This window comes from Erythrolamprus reginae, chromosome Z, assembly GCF_031021105.1.
Source record: "Erythrolamprus reginae isolate rEryReg1 chromosome Z, rEryReg1.hap1, whole genome shotgun sequence".
NCBI classification, from domain to species: Eukaryota; Metazoa; Chordata; class Lepidosauria; order Squamata; family Dipsadidae; genus Erythrolamprus; species Erythrolamprus reginae.
The window spans coordinates 220,126-244,377 of NC_091963.1; the positions used below are offsets into that span (position 1 = coordinate 220,126).

Genomic DNA, 24,252 nt, shown 5'->3' on the forward strand with positions numbered 1-24,252 from the left:
CCCAGCGGTTTCATGTAGATATTAAATAGCAGGGGGGAGAGGACTGACCCCTGAGGCACCCCACAAGGGAGTAACCTCGAGGTCGACCTCTGACCCCCCACTAACACCGACTGTGACCAACCGGAGAGGTAGGAGGAGAACCACTAGAGAACAGTTCCTCCCACTCCCAATCCCTCCAGCCGGCGCAGAAGGATACCATGGTCGATGATATCGAAAGCCGCTGAGAGGTCAAGAAGCACTAGGACAGAGGACAAGCCCCTGTCCCGGGCCCGCCAGAGATCATCCATCAACGCGACCAAAGCAGTTTCTGTGCTGTAGCCTGTTGTGTTTGGGCCTGGGCCAGCTGTTGCCCCCACAGATGGGGGAGACACGGCACACAGTGACTGTGAAAGCCTGGCTGACAGCCAGGAAGATGTAGCCGTCAGTCAGGAAGATGAGGCAGAGAGCCAGGACGAATTGGCAGACAGTTCAGGGGAAGGGGCTGGCAATTCGTCAGACAGTTTATCCTCTCTCAGCTCATCTGCAATACATCAATTTATGCAACCGTAGGGTCTTACAAATAAGGGATCGCTTTAAGAAGTAGGATAAGCACACCTGGGCTGGGTGTGGTTCCCTTAATGAGGGCTAACAGCATAAAAAGGGAACAGGCCAAGGCAAACTGTGGCTGATTATCTGGGTGGTTGGTGTGGCGTCGTTTGTTCCTGCTTTGAAGTTCCTGCTCAGCGTTGTGGGAGTTGAACACTCTGGGACAAGCTGCTGCTTTTGGGCTGTGAATATTCAGAGACTCTGGGACTATTTATTCTCCGTGACTTTTGCATTTGTTGGCTTTTCACTGAACTCTGTAGCTGACTGAATTTGCAACGAATCCTCTTTGTTTCTCCTGAAAGTAAGGACCATTTGCTTTAGACTTTTTCCTTTACTGTTTAATACAAGTTTGTTGACTAACTATCCACGTGTGTGTCTGACCTCCTTTTCTGGACCGTTAATCATTGCTTGAGGCCGGTCAGGCAGAACATAGCCGGGCCTAAATCCAGATTGCCGGGGACCTAGATAATCGGCTTCTTCCAAGGACTGCTGGAGTTGGAGCGCCACCACCTTCTCAACAACCTTCCCCATAAAGGGAAGGTTGGAGACTGGACGGTAGTTATTAAGCACGGCTGGGTCCAGGGAAGGCTTCTTGAGGAGGGGGCGCACACTATTCTATTCTACTCTATCTACTCCATTCTGTTCTATTTTATTTTATTCTACTCTTTATATTCATCTATTCTATTCTTCTATTCTACTCTAGTTGTTCATCTATTCTATCCTATTCCATTCTATTATCTGTTCTATTGTACTCTATTCTATTGTACTCTATTCTATTCATCCATTCTATTCCATTCTATTCTATTCATGTATTCTATTCTATTCTACTCTATACTATACTCTATTCTATATTCTATTCTATTCTATTGCATTATATTAATCCATTCCATTCTATTTGTGTAGAGCGCGTCATCGACGTTCAACGTCGGATCCCATCATCAAAATCCTTACCAACCCCTCCCGCCACCGTCGGAGGTGGTGGAGTTGAGCGTGTTGGGACCGGTCCTGCATTGTGCCCGATCTCACCACGTAACCCTTTTTTCGTGTGTGTTTTGTTTGTGCGTTCCGCAGGGTGCATTAACCTTCGGCTACATCCTCCTGCTCTCATGGATCGGCGAGAAGGTCGCAGCCAGCATGCGCAAACAGCTCTTCTCGTCCTTCCTCCGGTAAACGGCAGCGGAAACGTGGGGGGAACTGGACATTCGGAGGTCTTCTCTCCACCCCTCTGCCATGCCGTAACACCCATTTTTGTCCTCCCCAAAGAGAAGAGATCGGCTTCTTCGACGCCAACCAAACTGGCCACCTGGTCAACCGACTCACCGCCGACATCCAGGAGTTCAAATCCTCCTTCAAGATGGTCATTTCGCAGGTTGGGAGGATCACGATAGGGTCACCCCTTTCCGTACAAAGAGCTGATTGTGTGGATGAGCCCTTTTCACGCCGCCGTCTCTCCCGTTGTTTCCAGGGTCTGCGCAGCCTCACTCAGACCGTCGGCTGTTTCGTCTCCCTCTACCTGATTTCACCCAAGCTGACCGGAATCCTCGTGGTGGTGATGCCATTCCTGGTGGGGATTGGCACTTTTCTCGGCACTTTTCTCCGGCGACTCTCACGCCGAGCCCAAGAACAGGTAAGCGGCGAGTAACCTTTGCCGAGCAAGCGGCGAACATTCTCCAAACTACACGCAGTTTAACGGGCCAAGGACCATCAACTAAGAAAGTTTCCCTATCAAATAAATGTGATATACAGTGATACCTCATCATATAAACCCCTTGTTATACAAACTTTTCGAAATACAAACCCGGGGTTTAAGATTTTTTTGCCTCTTCTTCCAAACTATTTTCACCTTAGAAACCCAAGCCGCCGCCACTGGGATGCCCCACCTCCAGACTTCTGTTGCCAGCGAAGCACCCATTTTTGCACTGCTGGGATTCCCCTGAGGCTCCCCTCCATGGGAAACACCAGCTCCGGACTTCCGTGTTTTTGCGATGCTGCAGGGGAATCCCAGCAGCGAAAAAACGGGCGCTTCGCTGGCAACGGAAGTCCGGAGGTGGGATTTCCCAGCGAGGGGAGCCTTAGTGAAATCGCATCATCACAAAAGCACGGAGGTCTGGAGGTGGGGTTTCGAGGACTTCCATGTTTTTGCAATGCTGCAATTTCGCTGAGGCTCCCCTCACTGGGAAACCCCACCTCTGGACTTCCGTTGCCAGCGAAGCACCCGTTTTTGCGCTGCTGGGATTCCCCTGCTGGGATTCCCCTGCAGCATCACAAAAACACGGAAGTCTGAAGGTGGGGTTTCCCATGGAGGGGAGTCTCAGGGAAATCCCAGCAGTGCAAAAACAGGCGCTTCAGCTGGCAAAAGGGGTGAGTTTTGGGCTTGCACGCATTAATCGCTTTTCCATTGATTCCTGTGGGAAACATTGTTTCGTCTTACAAACTTTTCACCTTACAAACCTCGTCCCGGAACCAATTAAGTTCGTAAGACGAGGTATCACTGTATTATGTTCACCGCATACCTACCATCGACTAAGAAAGCTTCCCTATCAAATAAATGCGATACATTATGTTCACTGCGTACCCACCATCTACTAATATAGTCATGCTGTTAGTAATGTGATATATTATGTTCACTGCATACCCATCATTACTAATATAGTTATACTATGAGTAATGTGATATATTATGTTCACTGCATACCCACAATCTACTAATATAGTTATACTATTAGTAATGTGATATATTATGTTCATTGCATACCCACAATCTACTAATATAGTTATGCTATTAGTAATGTGATATATTATGTTCATTGCATACCCACAATCTACTAATATAGTTATGCTATTAGTAATGTGGGACCGCCTTCTGCCGCACGAATCCCAGCGACCAGTTAGGTCCCACAGAGTGGATCTTCTCCGGGTCCCGTCAACTAAACAATGTCGCTTGGCGGGACCCAGGGGAAGAGCCTTCTCTGTGGCGGCCCTGGCCCTCTGGAACCAACTCCCCCCAGAGATTAGAATTGCCCCCACCCTCCTTGCCTTTCGTAAGCTACTTAAAACCCACCTCTGCCGCCAGGCATGGGGGAATTAAGATTCCTTCTCCCCCTAGGCCTTTACAATTGTATGCATGGTATGTTTGTATGTATGTTTGGTTTTTTATATTAAGGGGTTTTTAATTCGCTTTTAGTGTTGGATTATTATTGTATACTGTTTATGATTGTTGTTAGCCGCCACGAGTTTTCGGAGAGGGGCGGCATATAAATCCAATAAATAATAATAATAATAATAATAATAATAATAATAATAATGTAATATATTACGTTCACCGCATATTCACCATCTACTAATATAGTTATGCTATGAGTAATGTGGTATATTATGTTCATCGCATATCCACCATCTACTAATACGGTTTCCCTATTAAAAATAGGATGTATTATGTTTACTATAAACTTGCTTCACAGGTGTCAAAGGCTACAGCTGTGGCCGATGAGGCCTTGGCAAATGTCCGAACTGTGCGGGCCTTTGCGATGGAACCCAAGGAGATCCAGTGAGTTCCACAAGGGGCATCCCCTCCATGCCCCCCCTTCCTACTCTCTCTTTAAGGACTCTTAACTTGAAGATGTGTGGACTACAACCCATAATATACTAATACATTTCTCTATCAAGAAATGTATTACATTCACTAGATACCCTCTATCTACTAATATAGTTATCCTATTAAAAATGAGTTACATTATGTTCACTACTTATTCACCATCTACTAATAAAGCATTCCTGTTGAAAAATGTATAACATCAACTGCATACCCACCATCTACTAACATAGTTATCCTATTTGAAAATGTGATATACTATCTGTGCTGAACACCCACCACCTACTACTTACCCTATTAACTAATGAGTAAAGTGAAGCAGACTGTGTATATTTGTTTTTCCTCCTGTCCTGTTCGTCCTTACTCGGCGGCTAGGGAATTCTGGGAGTCAAAGTCCATGGAGCTTTAAAGCTACCCAGGGGTAACGATGGCGTAGGACAAGTAGTGACCCTGCAGTAGAGTTTTTCCATTTTCTTGTTTCTTTCCCTCGCAGAGAATACGCAACCGAAGTGGACATTTCGAGCCGCCTCAACATGAACCTGGGCCTGGGCATTGCCTTCTTCCAGGGGCTCTCCAACGTGGCCCTGAACTGTGAGTAGAAGCTCCATCGCGTCGGCTGCATCGGGCGACTCCCTGGGGGCACGGTTGGTACGTTGTCTAAGAACGTTTCACGAGCCAAGCGTGGGCAAAGGATAACGTTCGCCAAAGATAACAGGCCAAGGATAACGTTCACTGAAGATAACATGCCAAGGATAACGTTCGCCAAAGATAATGGGCGAAGGATAACAAAGATAACGGGCCAAGGATAATATTTGCCAAAGATAACGGGTGAAGGATAACAAAGATAACGGGCAAAGGATAACGTTCGCCGAAGAAAACGGGCAGAGGATAACGTTCAACGAAAATAACGGGCAAAGGATAACGTTTGCCGAAGAGAAGATAACGGGTGAAAGAAAACAAAGATAACGGGCAAAGGATAATGTTCGCCAAAGATAACGGGCCAAGGATAATGTTTGCCAAAGATAACAGGCAAAAGGATAACATTCGCTGAAGATAATGGGCAAAGGATAACAGGCAAAGGATAATGTTCACGGAAGATAACAGGTAAAAGATGAAGTACGCCCAAGATAACAGGCAAAGGATAACGGTCGCCAAAGATAATGGGAGAAGGATAAGGTTTGCCAAAGATAACGGGTGAAGGATAACAAAGATAATGGGCAAAGGATAACATTTGCCAAGGATAACCGGCAAAAGATAACGCCGAAGATAATGAGCGAAAGATAACATACACCGAAAATAACTGGCAAAGGATAACGTTCGCCAAAGATAACGGGCAAAGGATAACATTCCGCTCGTCCGAACGGACAGCACTCAATTTAATTTAATTTGCTTGCGCGCGCGGGGGATCCACACAAATTGGGATTGCGTAACCTATCACGTAAGAGGACTCGTCCCCCTTCCACGAAACCAGAAAAGTTTACCCTACAGCCACGTCATTTTCCTTCCTAGGCATCGTACTCGGCACCATCTTCGTCGGGGGCTCCCTCATGGCCGGACAAGAGATGACGCCCGGAGACCTCATGTCGTTTCTTGTCTCCTCGCAGACCGTACAACGGTAAGACCGTTTCCCCGTCCCATCCTGTACGCCGACAGCGGATTATCCGGGTAGCCCCTTGAGCGCCGTCTGCCGTTTCTCTTTCTTTACAGCTCCATGGCCAGTATGACGGTACTCTTCGGACAGGTAGGTGATCTGGGGAGATTCTTGTCCTCGTTCATTTGTAATGTCCCGGATTCGCCAACACCGAAAAAGGCGTTGTTGTTTTTCTTCATGTGACTGTCGTGGCATTCCCGCAAATGGCTGTTTTTATTTTCGGATGCTTGACCGGTTTGTATAGACGACCGTTCGCTGTACTCCCAGGTGCAGTGGTACCTGTAGTTACGAACTTAATTCGTTCCGTGACCAGGTTCTTAAGTGGAAACGGCCCCGTTTCCTCCCAGGAGATTCATAGAGAGGCCCCACGGAGGCTTCTCCCCGCCTTTTCCGGCCTTGTTTCCTCCTGGGAGATTCCTAGAGAGACCCCACGGAGGCTTCTCACGGCCTTTTCAGGCTCTGTTTCCTTCCAGGAGATTCCTAGAGAGGCCCCACCGACGCTTCACACCACCTTTTCCGACACCGTTTCCTCCTGGGAGATTCCTAGAGAGGCCCTATGGAGGCTTCTCCCTGCTTTTTCCGACACCGTTTCCTCCCAGAGAGGCCCCATGGAGGCTACTCCCCGCCTTTTCTGGCCCCGTTTCCTCCTGGGAGACTCCTAGAAAGGGCAAGGTCACTGCTCGTCGAATTTCTCGCCAAGCAACGAGGTCAACGGAGGAAATTCGGGCCGCCGTTGCAGGGGGTGGTGCCAAGTCGCCCCGGGAGCGAGTCGAGAGACCCCTTCCTTCGCTCCGACAGGTCTTAAGGGGGATGAGCGCCGGCGCACGCGTCTTCGAGTTTATGAACATGACACCAGAGACGCCCCCCTGCGAGAGGCAGATGCTCACCTGCAGCATGTTGAACGGACACATCGAGTTCCGGGATGTGACCTTCAGGTGAGGCGCCACGTCGAAAAGGTGGCGATTGGGGGGCGCATCGCAGTGGGGGGGTGAGGGGATTGCGATGGGAGGTTGAAAGGGGACTGTGCAAAAATCTCTTAGGCGGGGGTTCCTGACTTTTGTGAGGGGAGACAAAAATGGTTTCCAGGCTATTAAAAATATCTGTCTATCTAATCTATCATCTATTTATGTATTTTAATTTATCATCTATTTTATCTCTGTCTTTCATCTTATCTCCGTTTGTCTGTCTATCAATCGCTCTGTCTGTCTGTCTATCTATCCATCTATCTAATCGATCATCCATTTTATCTCACTCATCTCTATCTTCTCTACCTATCATCTATCGATCGATCAATCTATATCATCTATCATCTATTTTATCTCTCATCTCTATCTATCTATCTATCCATCTATCTATCTATCTATCTATCTATCTATCTATCTATCTATCTATCTATCTATATTTTCGCTGATAAAGTCGTTCGGATCCGAGTGGACCTCGAGTCCGATTGGCTAACAGAGTCGACTGACAACGAGTCAGTTGAGGTGACTGGAGCCCGTACTTGTCTATCTGTCTGGGAAGAGTTTGATCTGGTGACACCTGATGAAGTGGACAAGGCCATTGGAACTGTGAGTTCTGCCACCTGTTTACTGGATCCGTGTCCCTCCTGGCTGGTTTCAGGAGATTGTCAACGCTTCTTTGGGGAGGGGGTCCTTTCCGGCTCCCTACAAGGAGGCACTTGTGCGCCCCCTCCTCAGGAAGCCTTCCCTGGACCCAGCCATTCTTAAAAACTCGTCCAGTCTCCAACCTTCCCTTTATGGGGAAGGTTGTTGAGAAGGTGGTGGCGCTCCAGCTCCAGCGGTCCTTGGAAGAAGCTGATTATCTAGGCCCTCACAGTTAGGATTCAGGCCCAGCTATAGCAAGGAAACTTCTTTGGTCGTGTTGATGGATGATCTCTGGCGAACCCGGGTCAGGGGTTTATCCTCTGTCCTGGTGCTTCTCGACCTCTCAGCGGTTTTCGATACCATCAACCATGGTATCCTTCTGCGCCGGCTGGAGGGGTTGGGGGTGGGAGGCACTGTCCTTCAGTGGTTCTCCTCCTACCTCTCCGGTCAGTCGCAGTCTGTGTTAGTGGGGGGGTCAGAGATCGACCTCTAGGCTTCTCCCTTTTGGGGTGCCTCGGGGGTCAGTCCTCTCCCCTCTACTACTAATATCTGCTGGGTGAGATCATCCAAGGGCATGGAGTGAGGTATCATCAGTATGTCAACAGACTCAAACTCAACCCTGATAATACGGAGTGGCTGTGGGTTTTGCCTCCCAAGGACAATTGCATCTGTCCATCCATTACCCTAGGGGGGGGTGTTATTGACCACCTCAGAGAGGGTCCGCAACTTGGGCGGCCTCCTCGATCCACAGCTAACATTGGAACAACAGCTCACATTAGAAAACTACCTTTCAGCTGTGGCGAGGGGGGCGTTTGCCCAGGTTCACCTGGTGCGCCAGTTGCGGCCCTACTTGGACCGGGAGTCATGCCCTCATCACCTCGAGGTTCGACTACTGTAACGCTCTCTACATGGGGCTATCTTTGAAAAGTGTTCAGAAACTTCAGATCGTGCAGAATGCAGCTGCAAGAGCAGTCATGGGCTTCCCTAAATATGCCCATGTTACACCAACACTCCGCAGTCTGCATTGTTTGCCGATCAGTTTCTGGTCACAATTCGAAGTGTTGGTTATGACCTATAAAGCCCTTCATGGCACCGGACCAGAATATCTCCGGGACTGCCTTCTGCCGCACGAATCCCAGCAACCGATTAGGTCCCACAGAGTTGGCCTTCTCCGGGTCCCGTCAACTAAACAATGTGGTTTGGCGGGGCCCAGGGGAAGAGCCTTCTCTGTGGCGGCCCCAGCCCTTTGGAACCAACTCCCCCCGGAGATTAGGATTGCCCCCAACGTCCTCGTAAACTCCTCAAAACCCACCTCTGCTGTCAGGCATGGGGGAATTGAGACATCTCCCCCAGGCCTGTATAGTTTATGCATGGTATGTTTGTGTGTACGTCTTGCTTTTAAATAAGGGGTTTTATAGATATTTTAAATATTAGATTTGTTTTTATTATTGCTGTAAGCTGCCCCAAGTCTACGGAGAGGGGCGGCATACAAATCTAACAACAACAACAACAACAACAACAACAACAATAATAATAATAATAATAATAATATATCAATCAATCTATCTGTCTATCTGTCTCTATCTATCTATCTATCTAATTGATCATCTATTTTATCTCTCTCATCTCTATCTATCTATCTCTATCTATCTATCTATCTATCTATCTATCTATCTATCTATCTATCTATCTAATCTAATCTAATCTAATCTAATCTATGTCTATCCAATCTATCATGTATTTTATCTCTCTCTCTCATCTCTATCTACCCAATCTATATATTTATATTTCATTTTCTCCCCACTCCCCCACCCCGCTCTCAGTTATCCCACCAGGCCCGGCTACAAAGTCCTGGAGAACTTCAACCTCTCCATCCCGGCTAATAAATCTGTGGCTATTGTGGGCCAATCCGGAGGCGGTAAGGTCGAGGGGAGGGGCTGGATTGGTGGGGAGGGGCTGTGGGAGGGGGGAAATCAAGTCTTTGGCATTTGTCCCAGTGGAAAAGGAGACCTGTTTTTTTTAAATAATAACAACAACAATAACAACAACAACAACCTCTGGTGCGTGACTCAGTCGTTATGTCCATGTGTGGGGGCGAGGGGTGATATTCTGATCCGTCCAATGATCCAATGATTGGCTGAAAGGATCCATCCTCTTCCTCCTCACCCATCCATCCACCTCTCCTCCATCTTCTCTATCTATTAATCATTAATATCTATCTCATATCTCATCCATCTTATCTATTAATCATCAATATCTATCTATCTCTCATCTCTCCTCCATTTTATCTCTAACTTTTCTCTCTAATCTATAATATATTTCATCTATTATCTATCATATCATCTATCAAACATCTATCTAATGTATCATATCTATTTATCTCTATCTGTTATTATCTATCCATCCATCCACCTACCCATCTCTCTCTCGTCTATCTTTATCTGTCTCTCTCTCTCTCTCTCCCATCCATCTATCTATTTATCTATCTACCTATCTATCCATCCACCCATCTCTCATCTATCTTTGTGTGTCTGTCTGTCTGTCTGTCTGTCTGTCTGTCTGTCTCTATCTATCTATCTATCTATCTATCTATCTATCTATCTATTTATCATCTATCTATCTACTTATCTATCTACCTGTCTGTCTCTCTGCCTATCTATCTCTATCATGTTGTGGTTGGCTCTGACCCAGCTCCTGCCCCAAGGACTGTGGATGTGGGGGAGACATCCACATGCTGCAGGCCTGTTTTGCCCCCGGTGGAGTCTGCTGATGAAGGCTCCTCTGACCAAGAAGACATGAGTGAAGAGGAGGAGGAGAGTGGGGCAGACAGCTCAGAAGGAGATCAATTCTCTAGCTCCTCCTTGGATTCAGAACAACAGTTAATGATACAGCCACGCATGCGGAGAGCGATGCATAGGCAACAACAACTGAGAGATTATTGTCAAAGAAAATGAGGCCACCTGTGGTTGGGTGGGGCTGTGGTCATTAGTGAGGCTGCTATAAAGAACAGCCTGTGGGTTTGGCCATTGTGGAGGACTTTGACCTTTTGTGTGCTGATTTTTCCCCGCTTTGAAACTAAACCAGAGCAAAGTGTGTTTCACTTTGTGAAAGAAGAAGGACTGTGAATTGCCTCACAGCTGCAAGCTAAGTATCACAGAACTGATAAGGGACCTGTACAAATCACCAGTTTGTTTGGAGACGAGGGCTCTTGGCTACACCAAAAGAGGACTTGGTTTAAGGGAATTTTCATCATAAAGAACATTGTTTTGAATTTTCAAACATGCATGTGTCTGAAATTGTATTTGTGCATTTTTGAGAGGATTCTACCAGAGAGCTCGACAGAACATATCATCTATCAAATGTATAATCTGTTTTATCTCTGTCATTATCTATCTATCTATCTATCTATCTATCTATCTATCTATCTATCTATCTAATCTATCTAATTATCTCCTATATATCCACCCATCCATTTTTAAACCCTCCTCCTCCTCCTCCTGATCTTCCCTTCCATCCAATCCGGTGTCTTCTCTCTCTCTTTCTCTCTCCCTCCCATCCTCCCTTTCTCTCTTTCCCTTTCTCCCTCTTTTTCTTTCTCCCTTTCTCTCTTTCCCTTTCTCTTTCCCTCCCTCCCTTTCTCTCTTCCTTTCTGTCTTTCCCGCTTTCTCTTTCTTTCTCCCTCCCTTTCTCTCCCTTTCTCTCTTTTTCCCTCTTTCTCATTCTCTTTCTCTTTCCCTTTCTTTCTCTTTCCCTCTCTTCTTCTCTCTCTCTCTTTTTCTCTCTCTTTCTCCCTCCTTCAGGCAAGTCCACCGTGGCAGCACTGATGGAGCGCTTCTACGAACCCTTCAAGGGAACCATCTACCTGGACGGGCGTGACATCTGCACGCTGGATGCCTCGTGGCTCCGTGGGGAAGTCATCGGCTTCATCAACCAGGTAACAGCGCCAGGAGGATGCCATTCGCTCCGCGCTGAGGGAGGCGGGAGTTTGCGCTGCAGCAAGAAGAATTGTGTCCCCCCCCCCCCAGGAGCCGGTGCTCTTTAGCACCACCATCCTGGAGAACATCCGTTTCGGCAAGCTTTGCGCCACAGATTCTGAGGTCTTTGCGGCGGCACGGCTGGCCAACGCCGATGAGTTTATCCGCAGTTTCCCCGATGGATACAACACGACTGTGGGTGAGGGAAACGTCCTTCCTTTCTTTCTTCCTTCCATCCTTCCTTTCTTCTCCCTCGTTCCCGTTTCCTTCCTTCTCTCTCTCTCCCTCCCCTTCCTCTCTCAATGTCTCTTTCTTTCTCCTCCCTCCTTCTCTATGTTTCTCTCTTCTTTCTCTCCCCCTCTCACTATCTTTCTCCATTGGAAACCAATAAAATTACATTAATTGAGACATCAGTAGATTAAATGTTTTAGAATATTTATTTTAAAGAAAACCAAAACTAGCTCTGTAAATTTAAAAGAGGGTAAACGAAAGCAATCTGGTAATAGCAATAAATTAAAAAGTAAAAAAAGTAGCTCAATCAGCAACCAAGCTAAAACCTATTTCTAACCCTAACCCAGGGGTCTTTAAACTTGACAGTTTTAAGACTAGTGGACTTCAACTCCCAGAATTCCTGCACCAGCCATGCTACCTCAGGAGTGGGAGTTGAAGTCCACAAGCCTCAATCATTCCAGGTTTGAAGACTCTTGCATTTGTAACCCTAACCCAGGGCTCTTTAAACTTGAGTTTTTAGAAGCCTGGAGAGAGTTCATGCTGTTTCCCCCCCCCCCCCCTTTAGCTTGCTGGCTGGCTCGTTGGCTTGATCTCCCACCCCTGATCCTCCCTCCTCCTCCTCTCCCTTTATTGCCCCATGTGTTGTGCAGGGAAACAGATTTGCTAAAGAGATCCACTTGGGACGGCAACAGGGAAATGAGGCGGAGGAGAGCCAGAATAGCCCACAGCCGCAGGGGAGGAGGAAGAAAGGGAAGAGCTGTCCTCCTCCTCCTCCTTCCCCTGCTGCCGTACCACGTGGATCTCTGTAACAAATCTGCTTCTCTCTCCAGCTGGAGGCTTCTAAAGCCTGGAGAGAGCTCATGCCGTCCCCGTCCTCCCCGTTTAGCTTGCTGGCTGGGCGCCCTCTTGTGGTGATTCGGCGCCCTCTTGTGGTGACTCAAGTATAAGCCGAGGTCGGGTTTTTCAGCCCATTTTTGGGGCTGAAAAACTCGGCTTATACTCAAGTATATATGGTGTGTGTGTGTATATATATATCTATATATATAATCGATAAGGAAACTTTCCGATGGGGTCTGTTCATTTTTCCACATTTGTGCCAGTGAAATTCTTACTGCGGCGATTGTGTGCATCATAAGGAAAAGCCTTTGCTTGGAATGTTTCTTTTTCTCTTTCTCTCTCTCTCTCTCTCTCTTTCCCTCCCTTTCTCCCTCTTTCACTCTCTCTCGCCCTCTCTCTTTCTTTTACTCTGTCTCTTTCTCTCTCCCTTTCTCTTTGTTTCTCTTTCTCCCTCCCTCTTTCTTTCTCTCCCTCTCTCTCTCTCTCCCTGTTTTTCTGTCTCTTTTTCTCCCTCCCTCCCTTTCTTTTTCCTTTTCTCTTTCTCTCTCCTCTCTTTCACTCTCTCTGTCTCTTTCTCTTTGTCCCTTTCTCTTTATTTCTCTTTCTCCCTCCCTCTGTCTTTCCCTCTTTCCTTTTCTCTCCCGCCTCGCCCCCTCTCTCCCTCTCCCTCTTTCATTCTCTCTCTTTGTCTGTCTCCGTCTTTCGCTCTCCCCCCTTTTTTTCTCTCTGTCTCTTTCTCTATCTCCCTCCCTGTCTGTTTCTCTCTTTTTCCCTCCCTCCCTCTTTCACTCTCTCTATGTTTCTCTTTCTTCCTCCCTCTCTTTCCCTCTCTTTGCTTTTATCTCCCTCCTCCTCTCTCCCTCCCTTTCTCTGTCTCTCTGTTTCTCTTTTTCCCTCCCTCCCTCCCACTTTCTCTTTCTCTCTCTCTCTCCCTCTCCCTTTCTCTTTGTTTCTTTCTCCCTTCCTCCCTCTCTTTTTCTTTTCCTTCTCCCTCTTTCTCTCTCCCTCTCTTTAACTCTTTCTTTCCCTCCCTCTGTCTCTCTCTCTTTCACTCACTCTGTCTCTTTCTCTCCCTTCCTCCCTGTCTCTTTCTCTCTCTTTTACTCTGTCTCTCTTTCTCCCCTTCTCTCAAAACACAGATCTTTCCCTCCTGCGCCAACACCTCTCGTCCCACCCTGTTCTCATCCCACCCTCTCCCTCTTTTCTCCCCCCCATCCAGGCGAGCGCGGTGTGACCCTCTCAGCGGGCCAGAAGCAGCGGGTGGCCATTGCCCGGGCCATCATCAAGAACCCCAAGATCCTCATCCTGGATGAAGCCACCAGCGCTTTGGACGCCGAGTCAGAGCACGTGGTCCAGGAGGCCTTGAACCGGGCCGCCTCGGGCCGCACCGTGCTGGTCATCGCCCACCGGCTCAGCACCATCAAGGAGGCCTCCCTCATCGTGGTGCTCGCCAAGGGGAAGGTGGCGGAGGTGAGGACCGAGTTCGAGAAGGCGCACCTCCGGGGAAGGAAGGACAGGCTGGGGATGATGCATTTAGGGGCCGTTCGATGGCACCATGGCACTGGGAGGGGAGAAAGGACCCTTTTTCTTCCTTTTTCTCTTTTTCTTTCCTTCCTTTTTCAATTTTCTCTATCTCTTCATTGACTTTTCTTCCTTCCTCTCTTCTCTCTATCTCTTCTTTGTCATTCCTTCCTTCCTTCTTTCTCTTCCTTCTTCCTCTGTCCCTCTCTTATTCCTTCCTGTTTCCTTCCTTTCTCCTTCCTTCCTTCATCTTTCCTCTTTTTCTTTCTTCTTCCTCCCTTCCTCCTCCCTCTATTTCATTCCTTCCTTCATCTTTCCTTTATCTTTCTTCCTTCATCTTTCCTTTCTCTTTCCTCCTTCTTCCTCTGTCCCTCCCTCCTTCCTGTTTCCTTCCTCTCTTTCCTTCGTTCATCTTTCTCTTTCTTCTTCCTCCCTCCCTTCCCTTACTCCTCCCTCTATTTCCTTCCTACCTTCATCTTTCTTTCTTCTTCCTCTGTCCCTCCCTCCTTCCTCCATTTTCTTCCTTCCTTTCTCCTTCCTTCCTTCATCGTTCCTTTCTTCCTTCTTCCTTCCTCCATCCCCTTCCTCCTCCATTTCCTTCCTTCCCTCTTTTTTTCTTCCTCTGTCCCTCACTGCCTTCCCCCCTCTCCCCTCCTCTCCCCTTTTTTTCCCCCTCTTTTTTTTCCTTCCCTCTTTTTTGTACCTGAACCACACATGTTGCATTCGTTCTGCAGATCAGTTTTTGGAATTTGGGTCCATGGAGAGGGGTGGCATACAAATCTAATAAATTATTAATATTATTATTATTACTCTCTTTTTCTTCTTTTTCTCTTTCACTCACTCTCACCCTCCCCTTGTCTCTTCCTCCCTCTCTTTCTCTCCATCTTTCTTTTTCTCTTTCTCTCCCCTTGTCTTTCTCCCTCCCCACTCTTTCTTCCTTTCTCCCTCCCCACTCTTTCCTCCTTCCTTTCTATCTCTTTCTCTCTCTAGGCCCTCAGCAGTCAGGATTTAGACCCGGCTACAGCATAGAAATTGCTTTGGTCGCGCTGATAGATGATCTCTGGCGGGCCTGGGATGGGGGTTTATTCTCTGTACTGGTGCTTCTTGACCTCTCAGTGGCTTTTGATACTATCAATCATGGTATCCTTCTGCGCCGACTGGAGGGGCTGGGAGTGGGAGGCACCATTTTTCGGTGGTTCTCCTACCTCTGGTCAGTCGCAGTCGACCAGTTAGCGGGGGGTCAGAGGTCGACTCCTAGGTCCCTACCTTGTGGGGTCCCTCAGGGGTCGGTCTTCTCCCCTCTGCTGTTCAATATCTACATGAAACCGTTGGGTGAGATCATCCAAGGGCATGGGGTGAGTTACCATCCATACGCTGATGATACTCAGCTGTACATCTCCATCCCATGTCCACTCAGCAAAGCAGTGGAAGTGATGTGCCGGTGTCTGGAGGCTGTCAGAGTCTGGATGGTTGCCAACAGGCTCAGACTCAATCCAGACAAGGTGGAGTGGCTGTGGGTACTGCCTCACAAGGACACTTCCACCTGTCCGTCCATCACCGTAGGGGGAGGGGAATTATTGACCCCCTCGGAGAGGGTCCGCAACGTGGGCGTCCTCGATGCACAGCTGACATTGGAACATCATCTTTCGGCTGTGGCGGGCGGACGTTTGCTCAGGTCTGCCTGGTGCACCAGTTGTGGCCCTATCTGGACCGGAGTCACTGCTCACGGTCACTCATGTCCTTATCACCTCGAGGTTCGACTACTGCAATGCTCTCTACATGGGGCTACCGTTGAAGTGTGTTCGGAAACTTCAGCTCGTCCAAAATGCACCACACGAGCAGTCTTGGGCCTTCCAAGAAATGCCCATATCTCACCATCACTCCGTGGACTGCATTGGCTACCAATTTGTTTCCGGACACAATTCAAAGTGTTGGTTATGACCTATAAAGCCATACATGGCATAGGACCAGATTATCTCTGAGACCACCTTCTGCCGCACGAATCCCAGCGACCGGTGAGGTCCCACAGAGTTTGTCTCCTTAGGGTCCCGTTGACCAAACAATGTCGGCTGGCAGGACCTCAGGGAAGAGCCTTCTCTGTGGGGGGCCTGGCCCTCTGGAATCAGCTCCCCCTAAAGATTTGCACGGTCCCCACCCTCCTTGCCTTCCGAAAAAGTTTAAAAACTCATCTTTGCCACCAGGCCTGGGGTTCCTTAGACGTTCCCCCCTGACCAATGAATGCTTAGTTTGACTGCTGAATGAATGATATTGATAGATTTTAATTAGAATTTTAAGATTGTTTTTTCAAAGTATAATTGGATTGTTATTATTGTTTCCTGTTTTTTCTGTACATGCTGTGAGTTGCCCCGAGTCCTTGGAGAGGGGCGGCATACAAATCCAATTAAATCTAAATCTCCCTCCCTCTCCTCTCTTTCTTTTTCTCTTTCTCTCTCTCCCCTTGTCTTTCTCTCTTTCTCCCTCCCCCTTTCTCTCGTTCTCTCTCCTTCCCCTCTCTTTCTCTTTCGTTCCCTCCCCCTTTCTCTTTCTCTCTCTTTCATTCTCTTTCCCTCTCCCCCTCACGAACCAAGCTTCCTCCCACAGTGATCGCCCAGTAACCTAGAAGTTGGGGAACCCTAATTCTATCGGATGTTGAGCGTACTTTCTGGTTGCTTCGCTCAATGCAACCGTTTATCGTCGGGGTTGAGGGACGATCCTACTCTCCCTTCAACTCGGGGTTTTGCGAACCCAAGAAACTTCGCAAAGAGTTCCCCCCCCCCCAAAAATCAGCGTGTTTAATTTAATTTTTTTCTCTCCCCATTCTTTCTAGGCCGGGACCCATACGGAGCTCTTGCGCAAAGGTGGCATCTACGCCGAGCTTTTCCGCCGGCAAGCCAAGGATATCTGAAAGGAGACCTCCCGCGCCGCCTCGGCCCTCTTTCGCTCAGCCCAGATGCCCGTTGCTCTGGGACGCACGGTTATCGTTTTCAGGGAACGTGGCATTTCCTCTCCCCATCCGCCTTTGCACGGGTGGAAGGACGCCGCGGGCAATTTGACACTTGAAATATTATTATTATTTTTTCAAATAAAGCCTTTTTTTGGGTTTCGACCCCCGGTATCTCGTCTCTGATTTATGCACGTGCCCGTAAGTTAAAAAACTGGCCAAATTACACACGCGCAAGCGTCCCCTCGTGAGATTTTCCTTCTTCGCGTGCAAAAAAATACAAAAAATTGAGGGGGGAAAGATAGCGGCGTCCTAGGACTTGACCCAAAGTGGTCGCACACAAATTGCTTTCGCCCATCGTGAAGGTCGAGACCCGAAGGTCAAGGCCCGAAGATCTCACATCCCCTCATGAGATTTTCCTTCTGCGCGTGCAAAAAAAAAATTGGGGGAGGGAGATAGCGGCATCCGTAGGACTGAGCCCAAAGCGGTCACGCACAAATTGCTTTCGCCTGTCGCAAAGGTCGAGGCCCGAACATAACAAAAAAGAAAGAATGAAAAAGAAGGAAAGGAGAAAAAAGGATAGAGAGAAAGAAACTAAGAAAAAAGGAGAGAAGGGAAGGAGGAAGGATGAAAAGAAGGAAACTAAGACAAAAAGAAGGAAGAGGAAGAATAAAAAAGAAGGAAGGAGATAGAAAGGATGGAGATAAAGAAAAAAGGAGGGATGGAAAGGAAGGAAGAAGGAGAAAGGGAGGAAAGAAAGAAACTAAGAAAAAAGGGGGAAAAGGAAGAAAGAAAGTATGGAGAGAAAGAAAGGAGAAAGAAAGTATGGAGAGAAAGAAAGGAGGGAGGAAGAAGAAAGGATGAAAAGAAAGAAACTAAGAAAAAAGGAAGAGGAAGGAATAAAAAAGAAGGAAGGAGAAAGGATGGAGATAAAGAAGCTAAGAAAAAAAGGAAAGGAAGAAGGAAGGATGGAAAGAAAAATGGAAAAAAGGAGGAAGGAAAAGGAAGATGAAGAAGAATAAAAAAAGGAAGGAGAAAGAAGGATGGCGAGAAAAAAACTAAGAAAAAAGGAGAGAAGGAAAGAAAGGAAGGAGAAAGGAGGAAAAGAAAGAAACTAAAAAAAAGGGAAATGTAGAAAGAAAGGAATAAAATAGAAGGAAGGAGGAAGGAGGGAGGGAGGGGAATATTGAATAAATAAATAGATGGAAAGAAAGAAAAAAGAAGGAAAAGAAGTAAGATGAAGGTAGAATAAAAAAGGAGAAAGAAAGGATGGAGAGAAAGAAACTAAGAAAAAAGGAGAGAAGGGAAGCAAGGAAGGAGAAAGGAATAGAAAGAAACTGAGAAAAAAGGAAGGACGAGGAAGAGGAAGAAAGGAAGAATAAAAAGAAGGAAGGAGAAACAAAGGACAGAGAAAGAAACTAAGAAAAAAGGAGAGAAGGAAAGGAAGAAGGAAGGAGAAAGAATGGAAAGAAATGAAGAAAAAAGAAGGAAGGAAGAGGAAGGAAGAAGGAAAAAGAAGGAAAGAAGGAGAAAGAAATGATGGAAAGAAAGATACTAAGAAAAAAGAAAAGGGAAGGAAGGAGAAAGGAGAAAAAGAAAGAAACTAAGAAAAAAGGAAGATAAGGAAGAAGGAAGGAGAAAGAATGGAAGGAAATGAAAAAAGGAAAAGGAGGAAGAAAGGAAGAATAAAAAAGGAAGGAAGGGGAAAGAGGATGGAGAGAAAGAAACTAAAAAAGAAGAGAAGGAAAGGAAGGAAAGAGAAAGGAGGAAAAGAAACAAACTAAGAAAAAAGAAGGAAAGGAAGGAAGAAGAAAGGAAGAATAAAAGGACAAAGGAGAAAGAAAGGATGGAGAGAAAGAAACTAAGAAAAAGGGAGAGAAGGAAAGGAAGGATGGAGAAAGGAGGAAAAGAAAGAAACTAAGAAAAAAGGATAGGAAGGAGGGAGGAAGGAGGAAGGATTAAAAGAAAGAAACTAAGAAAAAAGGATAGAAAGGAAGGAAGGAGGGAGGAGAAAGGATTAAAAGAAAGAAACTAAGAAAAAAGAAGGAAAAGAAGGAAGACTAAGGAAGAATAAAAAAGAAGGAAGGAAAAAGAAAGGATGGAGAGAAAGAAATGAAGAAAAAAGGAAGGAAAAGAAGAGGAAGGAAGGAAGAATAAAAAAGAAGGAAGGAAGGAGAAAGGATGGAGAGAATGAAATGAAGAAAAAAGAGGGAAGGAAAAGAAGGAAGAGGAAGGAAGAATAAAAAGGAAGGAAGGAGAAAGAGGACGGAGAGAAAGAAACTAAGAAAAAAGGAGGGATGGAAAGGAAGGAGGGAGGGAGGGGGGAAGGAAGGAGAAAGGAGGAAAAGAAGAAAACTAAGAAAAAAGAAGGAAGGAAAAGAAGGAAGTGGAAAGGAAGAATAAAAAAGGAGAAAGAAAGGATGGAAAGAAAGAAACTAAGAAAAAAGGTGAGAAGGAAAGGGAGGGAGGAGAAAGGAGGAAAAGAACTGCAGTTTAATGTTTCCAAATGTAAAATAATGCACTTGGGGAAAAGGAATCCTCAATCTGAGTATTGTGTTGGCAGTTCTGTGTTAGCAAAAACTTCAGAAGAGAAGGATTTAGGGGTAGTGATTTCTGACAGTCTCAAAATGGGTGAACAGTGCAGTCAGGCGGTAGGGAAAGCAAGTAAAGCCGCCCCGAGTCTTCGGAGAGGGGCGGCATACAAATCTAAGTAATTAAAAAAAAAAAAATAATAAGTAGGATGCTTGGCTGCATAGCTAGAGGTATAACAAGCAGGAAGAGGGAGATTATGATCCCACTATATAGAATGCTGGTGAGACCACATTTGGAATACTGTGTTCAGTTCTGGAGACCTCACCTACAAAAAGATATGGACAAAATTGAACGGGTCCAAAGACGGGCTACAAGAATGGTGGAAGGTCTTAAGCATCAAACGTATCAGGAAAGACTTAATGAACTCAATCTGTAGAGCAGGGGGCCAGTTCACTGTCCCCCTGCTTTTTACACAGGGGGCCAGTTCACTGTCCCTCAGACTGTTGGAGGGCCGGACTATTAAAAAAACGTGTGAACAAATCCCTATGCACACTGCACATACATTATTTAAAGTAAAAAACAAAATGGGAACAAATACAATATTTAATATTTATTCTTCCTCTTTCTCTCTCTCTCCCTTTCTCTCTGTCCTTCTGTCTTTCTAGTTCTCTCTCTTTCTCTCTGTCCTCTTTCTTTCTCTCTCTTCTCTCTTTCTCTCACTCACTCTCTTTATATCTCTCCCTCTTTCTCTCTCCCTCTCTCTGTCGCCTCCTTTCTCTCTCTCTCCCTTTCTATCTCTCCTCTTCCTTTCTCTCTCCCTCTCTATCTTTCCCTCTTTCTCTCCCCCCTCTCTTTCTTTCTCTCTCTTCTCTTTCTCTCACTCACTCTCTTTCTCTCTCCCTCTTTCTCTCTACCTTTCTTTCTCTTTCTCTCTCTCCCTTTCTCTGTCCCTCTTTCTTTCTCTCTGTCCCTCTTTCTTTTTCTCTGTCCCTTTCTTTTTCTGTCCCTCTCTTTCTTTTTCTCTGTCCCTCTTTCTTTCTCTCTGTCCCTCTTTCTTTCTCTGTCCCTCTCTATCTTTCTCTCTGTCCCTCTTTCTTTCTCTCTGTCCCTCTCTTTCTTTCTCTCTGTCCCTCTTTCTTTCTCTCTGTCCCTCTTTCTTACTCTCTGTCCCTCTCTTTCTTACTCTCTGTCCCTCTTTATTTCTCTCTGTCTCTTTCTCTCTGTCCCTCTTTCTTTCTCTCTGTCCCTCTCTTTCTTTCTCTCTGTCCCTCTTTCTTTCTGTCCCTCTCTTTCTTTCTCTCCCTTATCTCTGTGTGTGGGGGAGGCGGCTGCTTGAAAACCCCTGACCTCCATCGCCTCCCCCCCACGGCACAAGGCGAGCACACCTCGCCGCTGACACAGGCGGCGGGGACTGCCCTGTCCCCCTGTCCCCCCTGCGCAAAACTACGCAGCCCCAGATCGCTCGCTTCTCCAGCCAGCAAAGCCGACTGCCCGGCTTTGCTGGCTGATGCAGGAAAGGAAAGCGTCACATTTAAAAAGCACGCCACTTTCTGGGACTGCGGCGCCGTGGTGGCCTTCAAGCGCGGCCCTTCGCGGCGCCCCACCACCCGTTCCTGCAGGAAGAGATCGGGCACTTTACCGGGAGGTGGAGGCGGCTGGGTGCCGGGGAGGGCGAAGGAGTGGACGCGCCTCTCAGCTGCAGAGCGGAACGGGGGTGGAAATCAGCGGCGGAGTCCGGCGTTGGGGGCCTGGGGCCATGCGGGACCGCTCATCCAGGCTTGCCGGTCCACGCGCACCTGGATGAGCGGTCCCGCATGGCCCCAACGCCGGACTCCGCCGCTGATCTCCACCCCCGTTCCGCTCTGCAGCTGAGAGGCGCGTCCACTCCTTCGCCCTCCCCGGCACCCAGCGTCCGGCCCCACGCCGCCTCCACCTCCCGGTAAAGTGCCCGATCTCTTCCTGCAGGAACGGGTGGTGGGGCGCCGCGAAGGGCCGCGCTTGAAGGCCACCACGGCGCCGCAGTCCCAGAAAGTGGCGTGCTTTTTAAATGTGACGCTTTCCTTTCCTGCATCAGCCAGTTTTGCGCAGGGGGGACAGGGGGACAGGGCAGTCCCCGCCGCCTCTGTCAGCGGCGAGGTGTGCTCGCCTTGTGCCGTGGGGGAGAAGCGATGGAGGTCAGGGGTTTTCAAGCAGCCGCCTCCCCCACACACACAAACTTAGCCATGGTGCACTTAGCTGTGACTTTCAGTGGACAGTTTTTCAATTGCCAATCGCCTTTTCATGAATTTCGCGTCCACTCACCGCGGAGGAGGAGGGGAGGAGGAGGTGGAGAGGCAAGGGGGCGGGGTGGAAAGCGGGCCTGCAATTGGCCAATTTCTTTCTCGCCTTTAGGGAGAGGAACTGTTGCTGCTCTGCCATAGGGCAGCAACAGTTTCTCTCCCTAAAGGCGACAAAGGAAGGGGCCAATTGCAGGCCCGCTTTCGTCCCCGCCCCCTTGCCTCTCCACCTTCTCCTCGCTGAGCAGCCGACCGCGGTGAGTTGACAGGAGATTCGGGAGCTTATTTTATCGACCAGTAAAATCTCGTGAGCTTGCCACGGGCCGGTTAAAAGACCTCGTTGGGCCGCATCCGGCCCGCGGGCCGTAGTTTGGGGACCGCTGCTGTAGAGTCTGGAGGACAGAAGGAAAAGGGGGGACAGGATAGAAACATTTAAATATATTAAAGGGTTAAATAAGGTCCAGGAGGGAAGTGTTTTTAATAGGAAAGTGAACACAAGGACAAGGGGACACAACCTGAAGTTAGTTGGGGGAAAGATCAAAAGCAACATGAGAAAATATTATTTTACTGAAAGAGTAGTAGATCCTTGGAACAAACTTCCAGCAGACGTGGTTGGTAAATCCACAGGAACTGAATTTTAAGGGAAGACTAGATAGACCATGAGGTCTTTTTCTGCCGTCAGTCTTCTATGTTTCTTCTAAGAAAGAAACTAAGAAAAAAGAAGGAAATGAAGGAAGGAGAAAGGAAGAATAAAATAGAAGGAAGGAGAAAGAAAGGATGGTGTTCTGTCTGGGTTTTCCCAGACCTCCACACCCACTGAAAAAACAGCCAGACACTCTGGTAAAATCCAAAAGTATTTTATAGCAGGAAAAAATAAGCACAAAGGAAAACCTGTCTTCACAGCAGACAGGTTACAATACGTTACAACAGGGTCCTGATGTCCAGTCAATTCCACAAGCTTCTTGCTGGCACCCCCCCCCCCAAGGTTTCAATAGTCCAAGGCACAAACCAGGATTGTAGCCACCAAAGTTCACAGACAGGTCTCACGAATCTCCAAGATAAAACTCCACAAGCCAGGAAGGGTGGGGCCGCCTTTTATCCTTTCCCAAGAGCACCACACCCAAACCCAGCTGTGACCTCTAATGCTGGAAATACCTAGCCAATTGAGTTCGTCTCTGATTAGCTCTCCTTTGTCGCATATCTATGATGTCGTGAGCATCTTCCCCCAGGGAATCCAGGCTGCTTGCTGGGGAGAGCTCCCCCTGGTGGAACTCTGGCTGTCCTTCTTCTTCAGCCTGGGATTCCGCTTCCTCGTCAGTCTGCACCTCCTGGTCCTCAGCCTCTCCCTCTGAGCTGGAAGCCGACAGCAAGTCAGCCATTCCCGGAGGGGTCCCAGGCTGAACCACAACAGATGGAGAGAAAGAAACTAAGAAAAAATGGTAGAAGGAAAGGAAGGAGAAAGGAAAAGAAATGAAGAAACAAGGTAGGAAAAGAAGGAAGAGGAAGGAAAAATAAAAAAGGAAGGAGAAAGGAAGAATGGAGAGAAAGAAACTAAAAAAAGGAAAGGAAGGAAGGAGGAAAAGAAATGAAGGAAAAAAGGAAGGAAAGGACACTCGAGAACAGGGTCAGGCTAGATGACCGCCAGGCTCCCTTCCCCAAAAACACACCCATCCTTTCCAGTGGTGGGTAGTTCTGCTAGCCAATCCCCCCTCCGTTTTGATGCTACTCCTCCATTCCGCCTAGTTTCCTCACCTTCTTTGCTTCTCCCCGATTGGTGGGGAAGCCAAAGCCAACGCCCAGCCCCCCAACTTGCCCTGCCCCGTTTTCTTTTACTCCTCCGAGTTGCTCTACTCAGCCCGCTGGCCATCAGTTTACGTGGCCGTCCATTGAATAAAGAAAGAATAAATACATATTTATATTATTATTATTATTCTATTATTATTCTACTCTATAGTCTATTTTATTCTTATTATTCTATTCTGTATTATTATTCTATTTTTATTCTATTCTTAATTATTCTCTTCTATAGTCTTCTTTATACTTATTCTATTCTGTATTATTATTTTCAATTTTATTCTATTCTAAATTATTCTATCCTGTAGTCTATTTTATTCTTATTATTCTATTATTATTCTATTCTATAGTCTATTCTTAATTTTTCTCTTCTATAGTGTTTTCTTATTATTCTATTCTGTATTATTAGTATTCTATTTTCTACTTTATTCTATTCTAAATTATTGTATCCTATAGTCTATTTTATTCTTAGTATTCTATTTTGTATTATTATTACTCTATTTTCTATTCTATTCTATTCTTAGTATTTTATTCTATTATTCTTCTACTTTATTCTATTCCAAATTATTCTATTCTATAGTCTATTCTATTATTCTATTCTGTGTTATTATTCTATTTTCTATTTTATTCTAAATTATTCTCTTTTATATCCTATTCTATTCTCTTCTAATTATTCTATTATTCTGTTCCTATTCTATTATATTCTAATTATTCT

The 24,252-nt window shown here is 46.8% G+C and overlaps 1 protein-coding gene across 1 annotated transcript in view; it reads left to right on the forward strand.

Moving 5' to 3' along the window:
* ABCB8 (ATP binding cassette subfamily B member 8) overlaps positions 1 to 17,100 on the forward strand; it is a 22,917-nt gene extending 5,817 nt beyond the window's left edge. Inside the window, exons 4-16 of the mRNA XM_070767154.1 lie at positions 1,657 to 1,751; positions 1,849 to 1,954; positions 2,051 to 2,212; positions 4,046 to 4,131; positions 4,670 to 4,767; positions 5,686 to 5,791; positions 5,884 to 5,917; positions 6,626 to 6,762; positions 9,255 to 9,349; positions 11,232 to 11,365; positions 11,457 to 11,604; positions 13,693 to 13,943; positions 16,822 to 17,100. Of these exons, the coding sequence (XP_070623255.1) occupies positions 1,657 to 1,751; positions 1,849 to 1,954; positions 2,051 to 2,212; positions 4,046 to 4,131; positions 4,670 to 4,767; positions 5,686 to 5,791; positions 5,884 to 5,917; positions 6,626 to 6,762; positions 9,255 to 9,349; positions 11,232 to 11,365; positions 11,457 to 11,604; positions 13,693 to 13,943; positions 16,822 to 16,899 (1,530 nt within the window). The 3' untranslated portion in view covers positions 16,900 to 17,100. The remainder of the gene's footprint in view (positions 1 to 1,656; positions 1,752 to 1,848; positions 1,955 to 2,050; positions 2,213 to 4,045; positions 4,132 to 4,669; positions 4,768 to 5,685; positions 5,792 to 5,883; positions 5,918 to 6,625; positions 6,763 to 9,254; positions 9,350 to 11,231; positions 11,366 to 11,456; positions 11,605 to 13,692; positions 13,944 to 16,821) is intronic.
* Positions 17,101 to 24,252: the final 7,152 nt, after the last annotated feature.